This window comes from Carcharodon carcharias, chromosome 11 (genome assembly GCF_017639515.1).
Source record: "Carcharodon carcharias isolate sCarCar2 chromosome 11, sCarCar2.pri, whole genome shotgun sequence".
In the NCBI taxonomy this organism is placed as follows: Eukaryota; Metazoa; Chordata; class Chondrichthyes; order Lamniformes; family Lamnidae; genus Carcharodon; species Carcharodon carcharias.
The window spans coordinates 88,843,899-88,867,305 of record NC_054477.1 but is presented as its reverse complement, the minus strand read 5'-3'; the positions used below and the strand labels follow the sequence as shown (position 1 = coordinate 88,867,305).

The window sequence follows — 23,407 nt, the reverse complement described above, 5'->3', positions numbered from 1 at the left end:
TTAATTTGTAGTCATCAGCCATGATGGCTGCATCTCAGACTTTTGAAACCCTTTTGTTCCTCTAGTGAGCTTTAAGACTCTATGAGAGGCAGTTTTTGGACTCCTCCAATAGTATTATTTCTCTTAGCCTCTTTTAGGTGAGGCCAATTTTTAGGGCTTGCACCCAGTGATCAAATGCTAACTGTTTAAATCTCTTGAAAAATAGAAAATTTTGAATGGGCTTTTTAAGAGATTTCTGGAATGGTTGGGAGTACGTCTCTGGTACAAGTTCATAGGCACTAACGATTGCATTCTTTGCCTGTTCATAGCTTGCAGTGCTGTCTGCAGGCAGGATAGAGTAACTCTCTCACGGGCTTTTCCTACTAGATGACCTTGTGTTAGGAAAGTCCAAGACTCAGTCAGCCACTTTAACTGATCTGCCAGCTTCTCAAGTTTTGGAAGGTTTCCACATCTTTTTCTTGAAACTTGGGGATTAACATGAGAATCAAAACTTGTGTCTTAGCTAGGGGTAGTTGAATCACCAGTGGTGCCTCCACTAGATAAAGACAAGTTCTCTCTAGTTGCTTCAATCTGCCTTAGTTTCCTATCCTTTTGTGCTGGTAATTCTCATTCTTTCTCCAGCTGGAAAGCTCACTCTCACTCTTGTTCCTGGAATTCTCTCTCCTTCATTTCCTTCTGGGATTCCATTTCTCTCTCTTTCACCCTTGACTGAAACTCTATGGTAGCCTTGGATCCTGTAGGTGAATTTTGCCTGAAGTAACCTGGTCAATTTTAGGATCTATATCTTTTGTGTGTGCCAAACCTTGGGTGAGGCCAAGATATTCAGCCAGCACCTTTAATGCCTTAGGCTTCTGCACTGTATGATGTATATTAAGTTCTATCTGCTTAGCAATGGCTTTTAGCTGTTCTATGGTTAGGAACTCTAATTTAGTGCAAGGTAAGTTCTCTAGTTGCAAGAATACCTTTTACAACAAAATCAGCCACCTTACTTTCTTTTGTTTGCATTTACAAAGCTTTCAGCTGTAACCCTTTTTGTTTTTGTTTCAACAATGGTGCTATGTCATTTTTTCCTTCTAATTCCAATTTTCCTTTAAAGCTTTTGGCTAGTTTACTCCAATGGATTTAAATCCCTGATACAGGCTCACATTTTGTCATGGACAGAATTGATCTGCTCCCTTACTGCCCAAAACCAGTATCTTTGTGTGGAAAGAGGTGTGTCTTTTCTTACCCTTGGAGTGTGTATTCCAATTATATAATTCAGCAGGAAGCTTTTGAAAGTTTAAATAAAGGTGACTATTTATTCTCACACACTTACCCCAAATTACTACAATACCTTATACTTGGTCTTGTGCATGCACACATGCAGACAAAGATTGGATATAGATAAAGATAATGAACTTTTACAGATTAGAGTTAATTCAGTCTCTGATTTATGACTTCTGGTCTCCCAATGGCGGGCCTATGGTTGCTTGAATGGTTTTGATGATTTAGAGTTGAAGTGAGGGTCTGGTAAAGTGAACGATTCTCAGGTGAATTTTGAAAACTGGAACAGGGTAAGTACTTTGACTGCTCGATACCTTGCAGTTAGTTTCAGAATCTGGTTCACAGACAGGATGAACTGATGATTCTGATGGTCCTGATCAGCAAACTGCTCTTAGCTGACTTTTTTTTAAAAAAACAGACAAAATATGGCTGTCTCATCATGTGGCTTTTCACAAATTCAAATAAGGTGCGATATTAATGTTAATTCCACATCCTATGTTGTGAGTTAGCATTTCTGCAGCCCACCAGTCTAGCTTGGATGGGGGAGGCCATCATGATATAATGGGAGGTTGGGAGTGGCCATTCACTTCCTTCTGCATAAATTGAGTTTCGATTTTCCTTTTGCACAGTATGAAACATGGAGATGGGTGGTCTGGAAACTCTATAAGTCTTTTGTGTTGGTCCATCCTTAAACAAAGAAGTGTGTGATTTCCACAGATGGCTGTGAGGTATCCTCACCTATGTCCCTTTTTAATTAGGTATTCATTAGAGACTTGATACTGTCTGTAGTCCAAATTGTAAAAGTCACATGATTTGCATAAGCCATCTTAAAAGCTTGTTTGTATCAATTTTTTTAAGAAGTGTTGTTCGAAAGTTTCCAATATATGATATACCAGTACTGGGCATGACGCATGGAATATGTTGAATGAATAGAAGAAAGTTTTTTCTGTAAGTTATATTGATTTCCTATTACTTGGCATGCCAAAAATATGACTGTCATTCGCTAGGAAGCAGTTACTTACTATCTAATTGGCCCCTTGCATCCTCTGTTGCAGTGCCTCAGCCTGGAGTCCCTTTTTCTCACTAACAGACTGAGAGAGATGTCCTTATTGCCTAACACCACCACCCCCATTCAAAACTGTGAGGAATCAAAGATATTGATTTTTGAGCCATTGAACATAGTTAGCATCTTAAATGAAAAGTCATCTCTTGCTGTGTAGTCTTATAGTACTAGTCCTTATTCAGCTGGGCCTTCCCTCTGAGGCTTATTAAAAGAAAACCCTTCTTATATAGCACAGATTCTGGAAGAAGACCAATTGCTCTTCATATCCAAATTCTGGTTGCATTGGCCTGTCAGCTAAGGACTCTGCGCACAACGCTGGAGAGCATGGAGGAGTCCAGCTTATACTTGTGTGCAATATTTACATAGGGCATGGAAACAATACAGTCAACTATGGAGATGTATGCTTAGCTCCAAGAACACAGAGTCCAAAGTGTTGGAGCCATGAATCTGGTGACCTTCTTATTATTGAACTGAAACACACCAAAGAACTGTCCAGGCAGCAGGGTCTCTGCTTCAGAAAGACAGCAATTTGCTTTTCAGATGTCTGGTTGGAGTCATGAAAACTCTTTTTTTCTTGTTTTGTTAGCAGCATTGAGAAAATTATAAATTGATTCTGCTTAATGAGGAGGGTGACCTAACTGCTGTGGCACTGGATTAAAAATGATTTAATGTCACTGACGTCACCTGCTGTAGCTTGGAATGACCTTGAATGAAGGAATTTGGTATTACAGTGCAGGGCTACAGTTGGTGCTGCAACGGCTGATATAGCTCAGCCAATATGTGAAGCGGAGATGCCAAACACACTGCTCCACAATGTAGGAATGTTCACCTAGTGTAAGTCCTTGTGAAACCTTCCCCTCTTCAACTTCTGCCAGAAGCTACAGATTTCTTCTTTGTTGTTCTCCCTGCCCCAGTAACAAACTGTGCAACCCATAAAGTCACCAATAATGAGCTAAAGCCCCCAGATAATGCTGAAACTCCTAAAGTCACCATCCACAAACTTTGAATGCAGAATTTTTGAATTACAGGCAGGAAAAATCTACAAGCCCACGAGCAACATAGAAAGACTAATCAGAAACATGCCAGAATGCAACTCAAAGACATAGCACAGATACAGACCCTTGGTGCACAGAATTATTGAGTGAACTAAAAAATGAACAAGTTCAACATTCTCAGAGTTAACTTTGGGAATTGAAGACTTCAACGGGCAAAGGGCACTTATTTTAATATTTTACTGAGGCCTCTGCTGCAATCCAAGTAGCTGCCTGGAACAACAACAACTTACATTTCTATAGCACCTTTAGGTTAGTAAAATGTCCCAAGGTACTTTACAGAAGTGTTAAACAGAATTTGATGCAAATAAATCACATGTGGAGTTTATTTTTTTATTCATTCATGGGATGTGGGCTTTGCTGGCTGGGCCAGAATTTATTGCCCATTCTTAGCTGCCCTTGAGAAGGTGGTAGTGAGCTGCCTTCTTGAACTGCTGCAGTCCATGTGGTGTAGGTACACCTACAGTGCTGTTAGAAAGAGGGTTCCAGGATTTTGACCCAGTGTCAGTGAAGGAACGGCGATATGTTTCCAAATCAGGATGGTGTGTGACTTGGAGGGGAATTTCCAGGTGGCAATGTTCGAATCTATCTGCTGCCCTTGTCCTTCTAGATGGTAGTGGTCGTGGGTTTGGAAGGTGTAGTTGAAGGAGCTTTTGTGAATTCCTGCAGTGCATCTTGTAGATGGTACACACTGCTGCTACTGTGCATCCGTGGTGGAGGGAGTGAATGTTTGTGAATGTGGTGCCAGTCAAGTGGACTGCTTTGTCCTGGATGGTGTCAAGCTTCTTGAATGTTGTGGCAGCTACAGTCATTCAGGCAAGTGGGGAGTATTCCATCATACTCCTGACTTTTGCTTTGTAGATGGTGGACAGGCTTTTGGGAGTCAGGAGGTAAGTTACCTGTCGCATGATTCTTAGCCTCTGACCTGCTCTTGTAGCCATAATACTTATATGGCTAGTCCAGTTCAGTTTCTGGTCAATGGTAACCTCCAGGATGTTGATAGTGGGGGATTCAGTGATGGTAATGCCATTAAACATCAAGGGGTGATGGCTGGATTCTCTCTTGAAGATGGATATTATCTGGCACTTGTGTGGTACAAATTTTACTTGCCACCTGTCAGCCCAAGCCTGGATATTATGACATTGGCTGCTTCAGTATCTGAGGAGTCACGAATGGTGCTGAGCATTGTTCACTAATGATTGCATATCCCCACTTCTGACCGTATGATGGAAGGAATTTTGGGACAGATGGGTATAGAGGTAGTTTCTAAAGAGCATCCTTGTAGAAGTGAGGTAGAGCTTAGGGCCTAGGCATCTGGATGCTTGGCCATCAGTGGTGAAGCAGTTAAAATCAGGGAAGATCAGGCAGCCAGAGGAGTGCAGATGGTTGGAAGGCTGGAGGAGATTACAGAGATAGGGAGGGACAAGGCCAGGGAGGGAATTGAAAACAAGGATAAGGATTTTAAAATTGAGGCATTGCTTAACTAGGGGCCAAAATAAGTCAGTGAGCACAGGACAACAAGTAAACAGAACTTGACGCAAGATGTGCAGCAGAGTTTTGGAATAACTTAAGTTTAGAGAGGCTGGAAGATGGGAGGCCAAGCAGGAGTGCATTGGAATAGTGAAGCCTAGAGGTAACAAAGGCATGGATGAGTTTTCAGCAGCAGACGAGCTGAGACAGGGTTGGAGCCAGGAGATATTATAGAAGTAGAAATAGATGGTTTTAGTGATGATCTAAATATGTGGTTAAGCTTATCTCGTGATCTAATACAGCACCAAGGTTGTGAACAACCAGGAAGAGAGACAACATTTTACAGGGAATAGAGTGATGGGATCCAAAGAAAATGGACTTTGGTCTTCCCAATATTTAGTAGGAGGATGTTTCTGCTCATCCATTGATGTACAAGGAGCATGACAAATCATAAGCAGTGGAGGGGTTGAGAGAAATGGTAGTGAGGTAGAGTTGGATGTCATCAATGTAAATGTGAACTGAAAGTTATTTGATCCAATATGGTGACTGGCACACTACCAGGGGAGACCTGGCACAAAATTGCAAGTTGAAAATTTTCCCCATATCATTCATTTCATGCTCCTTGTAATTGTCTTGTGCTGCTATTCAATGGGCCGAATCTTCCGAGGAGTTGCAATTACCATTGGATTGCTATTCCGTTCCTGTTTATTTGCACAGCTCCAGAGCTCTGCATTTCTGGGCTGGATTTCTGAACCGGGTCTCTTCAGAAATGTGAAGCACACCTGTTCAGAGTTGGAGGGTCAGGGGAGTCTGAAGGTTGTGGGGGAGTTGGAGGGTCAGTGGGAGTTTGAGGGTTGGGGGGAGAAGGGGGGTACGGGAGTCAGGGGGCGAGGTGCATAGTTACCTAGGAGTCAGATATATGTTTTTTCTCCTAACATTTTCTGGTAACTATCCACGGAAGTGAACCTGAACTCTTCAAAAATTTCTGACTCTAACTCAAGAATTGCAGACTATTTTGAAGAGATCCAGACACAGGGAAACTACCTATCAAAAGTTGAACTTCCTGGGTAATTTCCACGGAGTTCTTGCATTGGGGCTTCCGAAGGACACCAGTGCATCTTCCACGGTACATCCGGGGTGTACCACCAGGAGACTGGAAGATCTGGGCCAATACTTTTTATCTTTTTACACATTTTTCAGTTGGAATGGAATAAAAGTATCCACAGCACAAGTCAATCTTTCTGTAGTTTGCTAAATTGTAAAATTACAAACTTACTAATTTCAAACTTAACCACCCTCTATGGTTCCCCAGAATATGCAACATGATAATTATTAAGAGTAAGACTGCATACAAAGACAGGTTAAATTAGATTTCAGTTCCCCCAATTCGATGGCTAGTCTGATGATACTTCATAAAAATAGCAAGACTTGCATAGAAAGACAGCTGAGGGAAACAGACTCCATTCTTGCATATTCTGCACAGCTTGCATTTGAATACAGGCCGTTGTCAGATTTGACTGTAGAAGCCATATTGACTAATTAATGTTGCTGCAATGACATTAAGATCTGAGAATAAGAGTGGAATATAAAGTATTGCACTGAATTGAATTCCTATCCCTAGAGCTTTACAGTCCTGTCAACTGTTAAGTTTGGTAGTTGGCACAAAAGCTTATTGGTGCTACAAGATCTTTTAGAATGTTTATGGACTAAGCAGTCCCTTTTACAGTTCTTAGACAGGTGCAGTGGTACTTTTAGGCTTTTAATATATCTGTTAGTAGATGTTGATAAAATGTTTCCCCTACAGTTATTTCTTAATTACTTGCATTTATATCATGCCTCTCATGACCTCAGGGTGTCCTAAAGCACTTTACTGTCAATTAAATACTTTTGAAGTGTAGTCACTGCTATAATGTAGGAAACAGCATTCATGTTCAATATTTTATCAAGACTGAAAGAGAAAATAAGGTAAATAGGGAAGAATCGATTAATTGGTGCCAAGTTTCAAAAGTCTGAAATGTGTGTGAGGAAGAAAAGACCAAGAGTGAAAGAGTGCTTGCTTTCATCAAAATATATGATGTTATAATTTAATGTATATAAAATGCATAACAACTTGAAGACTATAACACTACACATCCCAAAAATAATCAAATAGCCAAGAGTCTTCAGCATACTCTTTAAGAGGGAGGGAGCCTTGCTTCATGGTAGCATTCCTGCCTCTGATTCTGAAACTATGGCATTGAGCCCCACTCCAGGTAGCCCTTGTGAGAAGAGACCAGAGTTCTAGTCCCTGAACACTGGATTGCCATCCAGCAGGATACTTGTGTCCAATGGGAGCGGCTGACAGTTCCTGCTATATTTCCCTGCTATGGAGTTGGAAGTCAGGTTATAATTTGTCTGCATAAAAAAAATCTGCTGATATCAAAAGCAATGGAAAAATGGATTTTTACGTGTAACATTAGACATAGAAGAGAAAGAAGAATACCCTCTTCAATATAATACAATATTTTACCAAATGACTGTCAGAATAACTTAATAAGAATTTCTCCTTCAATGGAGAAACATGGGTATAAAAAATGGAGTTCTTGTACAGTACCTGCCATGCAGCAAAGAAGGATGCAGGACTGAGGAGATTGGGGTTGGTGGAATGGCGGCCTCCCATATACTCATCAGTACAAACATCACAGCTTCCTGAGTCTCTCCAGTCCCAATATGGGATCGTAAAGCTGTCATCATTTGCCATCTTCCTGAGCTCATTTTCCCACAGCAACATAAATGCTCTATGCCAGGTTAGGAAACCTGGACCTTCATGGGCAAAGTCAATATCCATCCAAACACTGGACTTACCCAGTAAAGCATCTCTAGATGTATAATAGTGCATCCAAACAAACAGGTCATAGATGCTTATGTCTCTAAACATGGGATTTGAACCATTGTTCATCTGGGCATATGTGCCTGTTGCGATCTGATAGTCCTGACTGATGGTATATTTAGCTAGATTGAGATAGGCAAGAAACTGGTTCTTTTCTGCTGTTGTAAGATCAAATACATTTTTCCTGACTGACAATCGTTGTTCTGTGCAATTAGTGCCATAAAAGCCAAACCTGCAGTCTCCACAATTGAAACCCCTGAAATTTTTGTTGCATTGACAAGTCCTGTTGTAAAAGACAGTTGGCCAGTTTTCACGATCATCCACCCCCATGAAGGGAAACTGAGGGCCATGTGGAACATCGGTTATTAAAACATCTTGACATGATCCTCTTCCAGAGAGCTCTCCACACAAAGATCCGTCTCCATTCCAAGCTGGGCAACATTCCTTCCTGATAAGGGTATCTGCAGAAGTACATGCACGAGGAAACTGTTGAAAGGAGAGTTTGCAAAAACTCAGAAGGCAAAGAAACAAAAAAGACATGTTTCTGGGTGAGCTCTTTTTACTTTGGCTCACTGCAGAGTCAGGAGCCAAGTACTTCACTTCAACTTTCTCTTCAAACTCCTACATCACATGCTTTGGATTAATGAATAGAGCTTTTCATCCCTGACTGGCAAAATCATAACCAAAGACAGCCCTCACCCAGCTGGATTTTTTAAAATGCATTTTAGTAACCCCCAGCCCTATCTGCTAAAATTCCATTACACTCTTTTGCGATCATTAAGCCCTTGCTACAGAGGAGTTCAATCACTTTTTCAAAGATATAATTAAATGAAATTTAAATGATATAATTAAATTTCAATATTAAATCTCTAATTGCTTATTTACACTCTCCATTAAAAAGGAAAAGAAATCAATTCAGCTTACAAAGCCAAGCGTGTCAAATGGGTAACGTTTACTTACTGAAATTAAAGAATAAAGGAGCACATGACCGAATTGATTCTTAAATAATAAAATTCAATATCTGCTCAAAACGATACGTTGGAGAGTTTAACTGTTATTGGTGAGATTTTATAGATGATAGGATTAGACATGTATGAAGTCGGTCCATTTATACTATGTGCTGCAGTAGTTTTTTCAGTTACTGTGTATTTTACTGGTTATTTGCAAATTAGAGACATATAACGGTTAAGAGGTTCAACACTATGGTAGCGAATTATAATTAATTATTAATTACTTGTGATTAATTCAATTAAATCGTTGAGGGATTGAAAAAATTACGGGTGTTAATAAGTCAGCAGACTGATGTCAAAGGTTAGAGCAGGATGTTTGACGTTCATGGGACCTTGAGGCACAGAGCGAGTTGTGGATCACAAGTGATTTGCATGATTGCACGGGAAGCACGAGTTTCTTTCATGTTCAGACTCTCAACCGCAATAGATATTTTAAGTTTAATGAACCATCACACAATAAGAGTCGATAGCTGCTTTAGGTATGATAGCATTTCTTTGTTCTATCTTAAATGGGAGTTTACAAGTTTCTACTGATAATGTCGCAAAAAAATGTTAGGTTATCATTAGACGGCAAACGACAGGCATCAACAAAAGATGATCGAGACAAAGCAAGAATTTCAAATTAAGGCGTTGAATTCACATTAAAAGTAGGATGGGGATGTTTAATGTTAAATGGGAATATTTAATGGGAGGTTGTGTAACCAGAGGCGATATAGTCACCAAGAAAGGATCCAAATCAACTCGACTGTTCACTGCAAACCCCAGACAAGCTGCTGAAGAAGCGAATGGGAAGGGATGAGTGCATTCATATCGGAGTCTGTGGATTGGTTCGTTTAAGAGGAGATATACGGCCCAGAATGGGAACCAGCGAGTCACTGGGTCAATGTAGATGGAGATGATGAATAGTTAAGACTTAATGTGGCGCAAGATTTGCTTGGCTGAGTTTTCGACAGGTTGGAGTTAATGGAGCTTGGAGGATGGGAGGCCAGCCAGATGAGTATTGCAGTAATCAAGTCTGGAGGTGACAAAGAAATAGAAGAAATAGGCAACATCAGAGAGGTGCAAATAATAGTGATGGGAAGGTTGTGAGTTTGGAAGTCAGACTAAGACTGAACAGAATGAACCTGTCTGGGTGAAAGGGAGTGGACTTAGAAGGTCAAGAGATTTTGTACAGTTAGAGCTGGGCATCAAATGCATACCTACAGAAGTTCACCCTGTGTCTGAAGATAATGTTAGCAAAGAGAAGTCCAAAAGCTGATATTTTTCCATGTCTTGTGTCTTTGAACAACCTATTGAACAGTTTACGATGATGGCATTTCATTTTCTGGAGCGAACCGTACCAAAATCTGTTGTCAGCTCTGACACTTGGACTCTGACAGGTCCATCTTTGACACTTCCCTTCCCTTCCTTGACCTCTCTGTCCCAATTTCGGTGATAGACTGTCCACCAATATCTATTACAAGCCTACCGACTCCCACAGCTACCTCAACTACAGCTCCTCACACCCCGCTTCCTGTAAAGACTCTATCCCATTCTCTCAGTTCCTTCGCCTCCGTCGCATCTGTTCTGATGATGCCACTTTCAAAAACAGTTCCCCTGACGTCTTCCTTCTTCCTTAACTGAGGTTTTCCACCCACGGTGGTTGACAGGGCCTTCAAACATGTCCAGCCTGTATCCTGCATAGCCACCCTCACACCTTCCTCTCCCTCCCAGAAACATGATAGGGTCCCCCTTGTCCTCACTTATCACCCCACCAGCCTCCGCATTCAAAGGATCATCCTCTGCCATTTCCACCAACTCCAGCATGATGCCACCACCAAACACATCTTCCCTTCACCCCCCCTGCGGCATTCCGCAGGGATACTTCCCTCTGGGACACCCTGGTCCACTCCGCCGTCGCCCCCTACACTTCAACCCCCTCCCACAGCACCTTCCCATGCAACCGCAGAAAGTGCAACACCTGCCCCTTCACTTCCCCTCTCCTCACCATCAAAGGGCCCAAACACTCCTTTCAAGTGAAGCAGCATTTCACTTGCACTTCCCTCAATTTAGTCTACTGCATTCACTGCTCCCAATGCAGTTTCCTCTACATTGGAGAGACCAAACGCAGGCTGGGTGACCGCATTGCAGAACACCTTTGGTCTGTCCGCAAGCATAACCCAGACCTCCCTGTTGCTTGCCATTTCAACACTGCACCCTGCTCTCATGCTCACATGTCCATCCTTGGCCTGCTGTATTGTTCCAGTGAAGCTCAACGCAAACTGGAGGAACAGCACCTCATCTTCCAACTAGGCACTTTACAGCCTTCCGGACTGAATATTGAGTTCAACAATTTTAGATCATGAACTCTCTCCTCCATCCCCACTCCCTTTCCGATCCCTCCCCCTTTTTTTCACAATAATTGAAATAGATTTTTCTTTTCCCACCTATGTCTATTATTTTTAAATGTATTTCCATCCATTGTTTTATCTCTACCTTTTAGCCTTTTTCGATTCTTTCACCCCACCCCACCCCCACTAGGGCTATCTGTACCTTGCTTGTCCTGCTTTCTACCCTTTATTAGCACATTCCTTTAGATAATATCACCACCTTCAACACCTCTTTGTCCTTTTGTCTATGACATCTTTTGGTTATCTCCACCTATCACTCTATCCAGCTCTACTTGTCCCACCCCCCCCTTAAATCAGCCTATATTTCACCTCTCTTCTATTTTTACTTAGTCCTGTTGAAGGGTCATTCGGACTCGAAACGTTAACTGTGTTCCTCTCTGCAGATGCTGCCAGACCTGCTGAGTTTTTTCAGGTATTTTTGTTTTTGTTTTGGATTTCCAGCATCTGCAGTTTTTTGCTTTTATCTGTTGTCAGCTGTTAATTTAGTGCCTCTTAAGAAATTAATATAAAAATAAAAATTGTGCTTTGTGAGATAAACTTACATGAAAAATTCTAACACTGGGAGATGTTTAGAAGTCTTAAAAATTCAAATGTAAAAAATAAAGGCCTCGATTTCACCCCGTCTCCATTCCCCCTTCCACCCACCTCCCACCACCCCTGCTGAGGGCGGGCAGGAGAGGCTGGTGGAGCAGGGTGAGTTCTTTCACGAACTCAAGGTTTTATAAGATGATCAATGGCCATAACTTCCAAGCACCCCAGATTCGGATCTGGGGGGTACCCCAAAGATGAGCTGGGGAATCCCCTTCGGAAGTTCCCAGTTAAGGGTTTGCACGGCAGTTGTCCAGAAGTGTAAACTTCCTCTGGGCAACTGCCCTGCACTGGGAAACATCTGACAAAGCAGCTTAAATCACAAACTTTAGATGGTCCTGGCTGTGTTATACGTACAGTTACTCAGAAAAAGTGAGAAGAATTAAAACTTCTGTTAACTTTTGGGTAACTGTTCTAAAGACAAAGACCATGCTCCACCCCCCTCCCACCTTGCCACGGCCACACCCCCACACCCATGACCCCCCCAGGAGTCTTCCCGTCCTGCTGACCACATGATATTCCTCACCACACCCACACCACACCCCCCCACCCCCAAACTCCCCATTGGATTCATCCTGATCCCCACCCTGACCTAACCCGACACTTTCGCCCACTGTCCCAACCTGACCAGGTATCCACCATCACCCCCCTACAGGCCCTACCTACTCCCGACCCAACCGGACCTCCCCTCCTCCCCTCCCCCAATTCCTGACAACCCCCAGATATCCGACCCCACCTATGCAAAGTCCAATCCACCCACCAGCCCCTATCTTCCCAATGCTTGATGCCCCCTCCCCTCCAATGCAAGCACTTCTACACTCCCCTGCCTGGTGTCTGATTTCCCCCACCCCCCAGCCTCAACAATGTCAGACATCCTCCATCCCCTGATGTCCGATGCTGCACCTGATGTCTGACACCCCACCAACTGCCTGACATCCAAACCCCTCCCTCCCTCTCTGTTGCTGGCATCCCCACACCCTTGCCCAATGTCTGACCCCCCCCACACCCCAAATGTCCAACACCCACCTGATGTCCCCCCCCCACCCCCCCCCCCGCTGTCTGACAACCCCCGACCCTCCCCTGTCAGAGACCCTCCCCCCTCCCCAATGTTGGACCCACCCCCCCCACAACCCGATCTCCAATTCCCCCACACCTACCAAATCCTATCCACATACCTTAGGCATTTACCTTCTCTCTGGCCTGTCAATTTCAATTGGGCCTTTAAAATTACCTGCTTTACGGCAGCTAGTGCAGTAAAAAAGTGGCATGTCCTTCTTCAATCCAACTCCGCTGGACTGTGACGCTGGGCTTTGGAGACAACTGCATTGCCTGGATCTCACCCGGCCTGAGTTGGAAGGTTGGGCGAGACGGGTGTGGAAGAAATTTCACCTAAGTAACTGGACATGGAGTGGCAATCCGATGCTGATTACCACGCTGAGGCAGTTGTGGCCCTATGTTTGTGGCATGCCTCTTTAATTCAAGGTAAAATGGGGTGGTGAAGAGAGACAAGTGATCTGTTTTGGATTCTGCCTTACAACAAGCCTGTGTGGCTTGGTTACCATGGGGACATGGGGGCCCAGGGTGAGACTCACCGAGGGAAAGACGCAAAATGTTCACATCTGAAACAATGGCAAGAGCAGCTGGGCTAACCGTGAACAGACTTTCTGCCTCAGTTTTTGTTTGGACAGGAAGGGAGAGGGGTCTTAAGCAATGGCCATTTGTCTTTCCTTGTGTGATCAGCAGAGCACAATGTGCTGCTTTCTGTGAATTACCAAGAGGAATATGGGTCTCTGGTCAAAGAAACACATCCTGTGGTACTCTGGAAGATTTGCTCTGGCAAGGCTGGTAGGAGAAATCGCTGGAGTGGGCCTTACTGTTGGTAGACAGTTCAGGAATTCTCCAAAAACTGAGGGAAGCACCTTTCAATGGTTACTTGAAGTTATGACTTGGTGAAACGGGGAGATGTGAGCCCATTGGAAGTTAGGAGTGAATGTGGACTCTGTTCTTTAAAGAACTTAATCCAGTGGAAAGCATGCTAGAAAGTATATGTATGTGGCATGGATTTATTGGTCACGTTAAAACAGTATCTACTGTGGTTTAGAGTACTAGTTGTCTCCTAAGTAACGTTTACTCGTTGTTGCTTTTAGCTTGTTTTTTACAGCGAAAGTCTTAAAGCTTGAAATTTTGACATGCAATTCTTTTAAGCAGGAATACTGGAAATACAAATACCCTTTTAACATTTATTGGTCTGCACAGGAAGTGTAACAGTTCATACATTGGTGTTGAGCAACTCAATCGCTTCCTGACCCCATTTTTGCTCTTTTAAGTCTTGTTGACAAACAGGAATCAGCTCTTCAATGGGGTTCCACAAAAGGGAGGCAGGAGCCTCAGTAGCATTCAAACTTTGCAGTCCAAAGACATTATTCGTGCTGTGACTTAAACTTAAATAAATGTCAGGGAATGTTGCAAATCCAGGATAGGAACAGCTGACTGCCTAAGCTAAGTGCTAAAGATATGCTCCTTTTAGAATTCCCTGCGAATTAGGAGGAGCAAGAATATTCATCCCAGGCCTTGTCCACCCTTCAAATCATGGCTCTGATTTTTCAGCCACATCCCCACCACCCAATATTATAGTCTAATTATTCAGCCACCATCCACCTCCCCCGCCCCCTGTCAACAGATCCTATTGCAATCTGGAACTCCTGCTTCCCTACTGACTGTTGGGAATCATTCCCACGAGTCTCTGACTGTGTCCTCCTGCCGTGACTTACCCTTCTCCCCCTGTTGTCTAGGCTGTTGGGTGAGAATCACCCCAAAATCATTCAAAGGAGGCCTGGTAAGATCAACAGTCCACATTCCTGGACATGCTGGGTTCTTTGGTCACTACCTGGCTCTCTCTTCACCCCCCCCCCCCCACCACCACCGCCGCCTCTGTTCATATCACAGCCAGTTGTTCCTCAAACCTTAATCTCACCCCTCCAACCCACCACCTGCCACCAATCTGAGCTCTCCTGCATTTTTAACGTGTGCAGGAAATATCACTCTTGTTTCTTGCATTTTCAGAGTGAGAGTTTTAAAAATATTATTAGTTGTCAGGATATTCAAGCCTCCTCGACAGTCTGAAAATTCTCACTGTTGGAAACAGACCTGATGCAGAGTGAGAAGATGGGTTAACTTGGCCTTCCAACAGAATCTATCCCACTGTGACCAGAAGGCAATCATAACATTTTACCTATGGGGGAGGGCTGGGGGTGCTGAAATGAATTTAAAAATAGGAAACTGTCTCTGTAACTAATAATCTTTGACAAAATCATGCAAATGGGCACCTTCAACACATGCAGTTTGAATATTGAGAGATGTTTTTACTGATTTGTTAATGATGGAGAAAAACAATTGTTCTCCTGTTCTTTTTTTCAAATAAAAAAATCACTTAAGGTGGCCTGGTGTCGAAGACTTTGATCCACATGGAGTAGGTGGAAGCCTGTGATGTAGAAATCCAAAATTTCTTAAATATCTACTAGACAAGAATTGTTGTTTTCAGCCAACACATCCTCCATAATCCAGAACATTTCAGCGTCTGAAACATAAAATGTTAGAACCACTCAAATGGCCAGGCAGCATCTGTGGTGACAGCAGACAAGTTGATTTCTCTGGAGTAAAGTTGAGGTCCAAAACTCTATTTGTTAACTTGACTGTTCCTTCCCGGGATGCTGCCATGCCAGCTGAGAGCTCACAATAGTTTCTGCTTGTTTCACATTTTCAGTATCAGCAGTATTTTGCTTTTTGTACATTTAAGAGTTTGATTTAACGGGTACTATCTTGAGTATTGGCTAACAATTTTTTTTCAGACACATGAGGCAGTCACATAAATGATATCAAGAAGGTCCCTTGCATCTCAAAAATAAATCACACTACTTGCATGTGACATCATCATACAACTGACATGTGACTCTGTTACAATGAAAAAGGGGACTCCAGATTTCAATTTCCATTCAGCTAGTTCTAAAAATGAATTTGTACTCTGCACAGGAAAATAAAAGCATAAAGTAAATGTTTTTACTAACTAGAAAAATCCTTACCAGATGATGCCATGGCCAAATTACATAGAGGCATTTGAAATGTCAACATTTTAAAATTCAATTTCATCACATATAAACTTTTACTACTGATTAAACAGAATACAAGGTTTCTATCGTAGATAAGATTATTAAAATAATTACTGCTCAGAACTTGCACAAGTGTTCTTAAGACCTCAGAGGAAAATGTAATTATTCATAATTTTATTAGCTTTTCAATTTACAGAACAACATTACAAAGCAATATTAGATTCAGAGCAAGTAATGTAATGTTTCTTCAGGATAGAACATGATGAATCAGAAGTACATGGAATTGAAGGAAGTATTTATATTAAACTAGTTATTGTTGCTCACTCGGATAATGTTCACGTTGAATCAGTTAAGAATACTGACTTACCTTGTCATCAGGAAAAGGTCAGGAACTACATGTCCTGACAGAGCCCGGGAGCTTCTGTGCCTGTGCAGATTGGAAGCTGGTGGTGCATTCCGTTTGGTGTTCTTTGGGCCAAGGACAAGACCTGCATGAAAAAGAAAGCATCGCAAATAGCTCGGTCATGGGACCCAGGAATAAGGCAGCATACCAGAGAGGAGTCCTAAAATAGGAGATGGAGAGGGGACAAGGGGAAGTCCCAAAGAGGGAACCCCAAAAGAGAGTGCAGGGAGAAGTCCCAGTCTCTCTGAGAGAGAACCGGGGAAGGAGCCACTTGGAGGAGGAGGAGATCACTAGTTGGAACCACCTGGAAGAGGAGCAAAGAAAGAGGCTCCAAGCTGTAAAAGTGCTGCGGTTGACAGGCGTCAAATAGTGAAGGCTCGAGAAAAGCCCTGGAGACCTGAGAAGGCAGCAGAAGGTTGGTGACTCTGTGCTGCAGGCTGTAAGGGTAAAGTAACCCTTTGGAGCAGTAGTGTTCTGCTCAGTGTGCCTGAAGAGCTGAAGTTGTGCTGAGTTGGGGCTGGAGTGCAGACTCTGGTATACAGGGGAATGGAGTCTCAGGAGATGAGATTGAAACCTGGGAGGTGGAAAGTTGCTGAGGCTGTCTGAGTGACTTTTGGAGAACATTCCAAGGTTAGGTCTTCAAAAGTGAGGAGTGAGGCCTTGTAATTCTTCCTAAAGCAGACAGAGTTTTAACGAGATTGTGTAACTCAGTGAATATGGACATCTGTGTGGGTTGCTGAGAAATCAATGGGATCTGAAACAAAAACAGAAAATGCTGGAAAAACTCAGCAGGTCTAACAGCATCTGTGGAGAGAAAGACAGAGTTAACATTTCGAGTCCATATGACTCTTCTTCAGAGCTAAAGAGAAGTAAAAATGTGATGAAATTTATACTGTTTAAACGTGGTGGAGCAGGTAAAGCTGGATAGAAGGCCAGTGATAGGTGGAGGCAAAGGAGAGATGGACAAAGCTGTCATGAACAAAAGTACAAAGGGGTGTTAATTTTAGTGGTAATGTCTAAATGAGGTGCTGATTGTGGCATTAAAGCCAGATAGCAGAATGTAATAAAAGCAGGACACTCTGGAAAGAACAACATGAACAAGTGACAGACGGCCCTTGTGGGGGTGGGGTGGGGAGAGGGGACAGTGGTGGAAAAAAGATTGAAAATAGGATAAAAGGTGGGGTATAAAACAATGAATAAAAATGAAAATAAAAATAAGCAGATAAAAAAAAAATTTATAAATGAAAATTAATATTGAAAGAAGGGGATAAAAATGGGTGAGGATGGAGGAGAGAGTTCATGGTCTGAAGTTGTTGAACCCAATGTTAAGTTCGAAAGGCTGTAAAGTGTCTAATTGGAAGATGAGGTGCTGTTCCTCCAATTTGCATTGGGTTTCACTGGAACAAATGGGATCTGTCTTGGTCATATTTGCTACTTAATGTGCAGTGTGGGTGTTAGACCATAGTTTGCCAGTTAACTCACATTTATCTAATATTAACACTGAATGTTAGAGTATAATATAGATATTGTAAATTGTTTTATCTTCATGACCTTGTATAGTAAAGTTTATTTTGTCTGTTCAAAAACTGTGGAATCTTGTGGCTTTATTCTCTTAGTAAGTGCCTTGGTTCTCAAATTTCATATATTTAAACAAAAATTACTGGTTCCTAACCACACCTTACCAAAAGCTTGGGGATCTGGCCTGGGATCATAAATCTTAGCATATTTGTCTTATCCCTTCAGATGTTGGCAGCTCTAAATGAATATTGTTTAGGAAAGGATACTTCCCTTTTTCCAGGAAGTTAGGGATGAGGATCTCAATTTGGTGGATAACATGTCTAAGCTATTGTACTTAAATTATTAATAAGTAGTAAAATACAGAACATCATAGTAGCTCTGGAGAAGAGTCATACGGACTCAAAACGTTAATTCTTTTTGTCTCTCTGCAAATGTTGCCAGACTGCCAGACCTCCTGAGTTTTTCCAGCATTTTCTGTTTTTATTTTATATTGAAGATCACCTTAGCTCTGATTTTGCAAAGCTCCATCAGCAGGGGTTGGGTGGGGTGAAGGAAGTACACGTTATGAAAGCAGGCACATTTCTTGGTAGAGAATATGCCTGGAAAAGGAAGGATGCACTTCAAAGGGTGACTAACACTAGCTTCATTGTGGTAACTTAATCTGTTACCATGCTTAATTTCATAATATTCATACAAACTCATTTTGCCTGTACGTAATAGGCACATTGCCAGGCCAGTTGAAATTGGATTCTTAAAACAACATCATCCAATAATCTGCATTTGAGGTTATCATGTGCACTGATTTTATTCACACTTTGCTCACAGTACAGCTTAATGCACTTCATGTGCATATTTACATAAACAACTTCCACCATAAGAGGGCAAAACTTTCCATTCTTTCTCCTTCACCAAAGTTTGGAATCCTGACATGTATTTAACAGACATAAAATACCTTGGTGCAGCTTCTTGGTTTATACCCAGTAGTTGTGAGCAGTGTTTCGCCTTCACCAGAGTAATTGCTGAGAATGTTGACTTGCAGGAGACTGGCCAAGCTTGGGCCTGCTCTACACAGAAATTGTGTTTGATGCTGAATCTCCTTTGACACAATGTGCTCTGGTGGAACTGCTCATTATTGCTTGAGCTTGCTTCCTTCCAATGGCATGGATTGGTTATTTTGATTGTTCGAGCTGACAGCAATCACAGATCTCCTCTCCATACAATGTTGCTAGTGTTGAACTCCAGCATTTTCATCCATGTTACAAGCCATTTTAGCAGTAACCAAGGAAGTAAAGCACATAGAATGATCAAAAACACTTGCACAGTCCGATTTCCATTTTATCAATTTATCACCAAACACAAAGGATTAAAGTATACACCAGAACTTCAATTCTGATGAAAGATCATTGACCTGAAATGTTAACACTATTTCATTTTCCACTAATGCTGCCAGACCTGTTGAGTATTTCCAGTATTTTCAGTCTTACTTCAGTTTTACAGCATCTGCAGTCTTTTGCTTTTCTATTGGTTTCTTGAAGGAGGAGCCAAGACACTATGTTCAAATATAAACGTGCTGTGGGATTTGCACAGATATGTAGCTGATTAGCAGTTTCTTGAACTTAATGGACAGTCATTTAGCTGAATACATGAATCTGGTTACTGCTTTCAAGGGTATTGACTTGGACCTTTCAAATCAATCTAATTTTATTTGAAATCTTCAAATAGCAGTTGTCAAACTGAAGCCTCTGAAGAGAATAAGGCTCATCTGATGACTTTCAGAGATGATGCGGAAGGGGTTAAAAGAACATAAGAAGTAATTATAATCATAGTTCTAGTACAATATGTAACATGCTATTAAAGCATAACACCTACTGTAAACGTATATGTTTGTGCTCTTATTCACTTGCTTATTTACCCTTTTAATAAATTTGTTTGAATGGAAAGTTGGATTTGCATTTAAAATCTATATAAGGTCTAGTTTTAATGTTACTCTGCAACTTCTCATAGATAAGAAGTACATGAAAGCATGTGTTAAAACAGTAACTTTGCTGCTTGTTGGAAGTACAGAGAAACAAATAAAAATACACGACACATGATGTTTCAAAGTTTGAGGATGAAAAATACTTTGAGACATCCGCTTGGGTTAGTAAGAGAACTTTTGCTCCTGAGTTAGAAGGTTGTGTATTTTAAACCCATCTCAAAAGATGCGGGTCTGTAATGTAGGCTGACCGTTCAGTGAGGTCCTGATTTTGTTAGGTGGATGTTAATCCAATGTCATGGGAGGGGAGGAAGCAGAGGTGCTTTCTTGAGGATGGTTTATGCATATTATTTGGGATGGAATGGAGGAAACATTTTCCTGTTTTTAACCTTTCCTGTGTCTGATGTAGAAACACTTGAAGCTGACAGTGGGTGAAAAACAAATGGGAAAGTGTTAGTTCCCTCACAATGAAATTTCTAATTTTATGAATGCAAACAACTATTAAAATTGCCAATGTCTTTCTGGCTTTAGTCCAGTCATTTCTGTAAGAATGACTCGTTATGAGCAGTACCATCGTACATGAACTCTTAAATCAAAAATGCCCCTAAATAAACTAAATACTGGATCCTGTTCTCGAAAATGAAGAATAACTGATTGTATGATACATAGTGTGAGTCACCATCTTCAGGCTGAAAAGGGAGAAGAACTGAGAGAACAAAGGAAAAAAAGGTGGCTGTGATGAGATTTATGGAGAGTACAGTTTAACAAAAATGAACAGCAGTAGATTCGGTGTTGGAACAGTGACATACACTCTATATAAATTGACCAGAACTGCATGTAGACTGTAAGGTAGGCTGCAAAATTTAACAAAATTGTATAGAAAGGCTGGTAGAAGCCAGCAAAATTTGGCAAGAATTAGAGGAGTTAAAATGTAATGAGATTGTTGCTTGTTTTGGTACCATGAAGAAAATAAATGGCACAGGGAAAAGGCAATTTTTGATATTATTTGACTGAAGGACAATAATCTGTGATTCTGTGACAGTGAATGTAGTTTATTTTCATAACACATACACTGAATATATAAATTATCTTTAGATATCAACATTATGATTGTAACTTGCTGTTAAAGTATTTTGATAATGTTCCAAAATATTAACTGAACAATTCACTTCAGCTGGATTTAATCAACTAAAGCTGCTTGTGTTGTTCATTATTATTTACAACAACTTTTCCCCGGGTCAGTTAGCTCATTGGATGGACGGATGGATGGAATGAATGCATTTAATCTGGCCTGTAACAGTAGCATGAAGATACATCAGTATAATGAAAGCATTTAGGTATGTATGTGAAAGGTCCTAGCAATTGAGATTTACAAACCATCATTGGACCCCATCTTCACTCCATCCCTGCAGCTGAGGAGATAGTTGAATCGCCCCCCACCCCACCCCACCCCACCCCAGGGACATAAAACTCTTTCCTTATTTCCCACCCACCCCCATTGAGAAGCAACACTTCTATGATGTGAAGAATCTGATTATTGGACATTGGAAAGAGATTTGGGAGCTTTATCTTATGGATGATGTTGGACTTTTGTCACTATCAATGGGCCTGTGAGACCACTAATGAGATTTTACTCCATTTCATGGTGAGAGGGACTGAGAATTAGGTAAGGGGTTTCCAAGAGCTTTCTTTTGTTTTATTGAAGGAGGACAAGAAAAAGGAGGGTTTGGCATACAGAAGGGTGAAGCAGCATAAATGAGGAATGTGTACATGAAGATATTGTTCTCCTTCTTGAAGGAATTTATAGGTCACGCAAGTCCTACACAAATCTTAGCAAGGAGCTCTGTGTTACAATAGTATGCTTCACTAACAGTGCAATAAGGGAGCTGTGTCAGTCACTATATGAAGCTGTAGAACCATGTTCTTTTGCTGGACAACACTACCTGTACTACCTGTAACTGTGACTTAACCTTTACTCAACCTTTATGTCATTGTGTCATCACAAGCATCCATGGGAGATCTGTGCAACATCAGCCAGAGTGTCATCCTTTATGAATTGATCAGGTAGCTGATATACTTCTCTGGATACCTGGAGATTCATTCAGTTTGGCATCACAGCAAGACAGCAGTGAGATGGAGGTGGCGAGATAAGTACAACAGACGGAATCCAGGTTGCTTTGTGAGGTTCTATTGCCAAGCCCCTCATGTTACTGAACAGAAAGAGTGTCACTTTTTTTTATTCTTTGATGGGATGCGGCTAGGCTTGCTTTTATTGTCCATCCCTAATTGTCCTTGAGAAGGTGGTGATGATCAAGACTTGTTCAATATCTAAATTATATGTGGCAGTATGCAAAGAATCCTCCATGCCAACATGAAGTTTGCAGCAAGTTGGCTTGTGGCTCACACCCTTTGCCACCAGGGGTAATGGTCACTCAAGGATTTGCAAGAACAGCAGCAGAAGATTGTTATAGTGAGGTATCATTAATTGCTGGCGAATTGAGTGGACTATCCAAGAGGTGAATGATTTGCCACCCAGTTATTTCCCACACAGAGAAGCTGAAATAACCTCCATTATTTTTACCATAACTTGCTGATGAAGACACTTTTTAGAATATTGATTGGAACCTTATGGAGGCGACAGGGTCTCACACCCTGGCTAGAGAACTGGCAAGAACCCCCATGGCGCCTCTTTTCAGGAAGGCCCACCACATTATGTGCCACTCAGGCACTTGACAGGCCAACAATGGGCCTTCCCCAGGGATCAAGAATCCTGGGGGTAGAAGTCCTACCGGCCGAGGGCTGCCAGCAAATCAGAGACCAGCAGCACTATTGAAAGGCACTGCCACTAGTGAGGCAGTAGCTGCCATTAGTAACACATCCATACAAGGTAGGATCATTGCTGAATCCCAGGCCACAAATCAGTGGTGGCAGGGGGGGGGGGGGGCGGCGGCGGTTGGGGAGGTGTCGAAGAGTGGGGATCGCAGGGGAGGGGGCATGGCAGCAAGGGCTTTCAGCGGGTCCTCCTCATTCCTCTTGCTAATCTGGCACTGAGTGCCTTAGAACGAGGGCTTGCTTGTCATGCTCCCCGCATAGTGAGTCCCTTGTCTGTCGCTGGGTTAATAACAGAAGTGGCAGGATGAGGCCATTAATTTCCCACAGGCTTCATGTGCCAAATGTTTGCATGAATGTCTTATCATATGGTAAATCAGAAGAAGTATTTAGGAAAGTAAACAGAAAATTAGGGTCATTGTTAGAAGCAATTAAATAACTGCAATCTGGACAGCCAGGTCATTGAAAGTAATCTGACAATCTGATTTACTCTAATTTTATTTGAGTTCTCAAAGCAAATTTGCCTTCCCTCATGAACTGAACTGAATATTGTATCTCATGTCCTCACATGCAGTTCAAAAAGAGTCTGGGAATGAGAATTGATACACGTTTTTAAACTGTATTTCTGGATTGTCAATTAATGTAAACTAAGTTCTGGCGTTAATTGTGTGAGTTATGCAGAGAGGAGGCATTTGGGTGAGAACATGATACAGAAAAGAAAAGCCTCAGAGAGGAGGGAGCAGGGCAATAGGGGGAACAGAATGCTGGGAGGGAAAGACTGAGAGACGGATGCAAGGAGCAGGGGGGGAACAGAGTAGAGGGAGGGAAAGCCTGGGGGAGAAGGTGGCAGGACAAGCGCAGGAATTGGGAA

General features: G+C 42.0%; 1 protein-coding gene across 1 annotated transcript in view; it reads right to left on the bottom strand.

Annotated features, from left to right (window-relative positions):
• The window catches only part of tyr (tyrosinase), an 84,333-nt gene extending 76,042 nt beyond the window's left edge, over positions 1-8,291 (bottom strand). The window contains exon 1 of the mRNA XM_041199279.1: positions 7,442-8,291. Within this exon, the coding sequence (XP_041055213.1) occupies positions 7,442-8,257 (816 nt within the window). The 5' untranslated portion in view covers positions 8,258-8,291. The remainder of the gene's footprint in view (positions 1-7,441) is intronic.
• Positions 8,292-23,407: the final 15,116 nt, after the last annotated feature.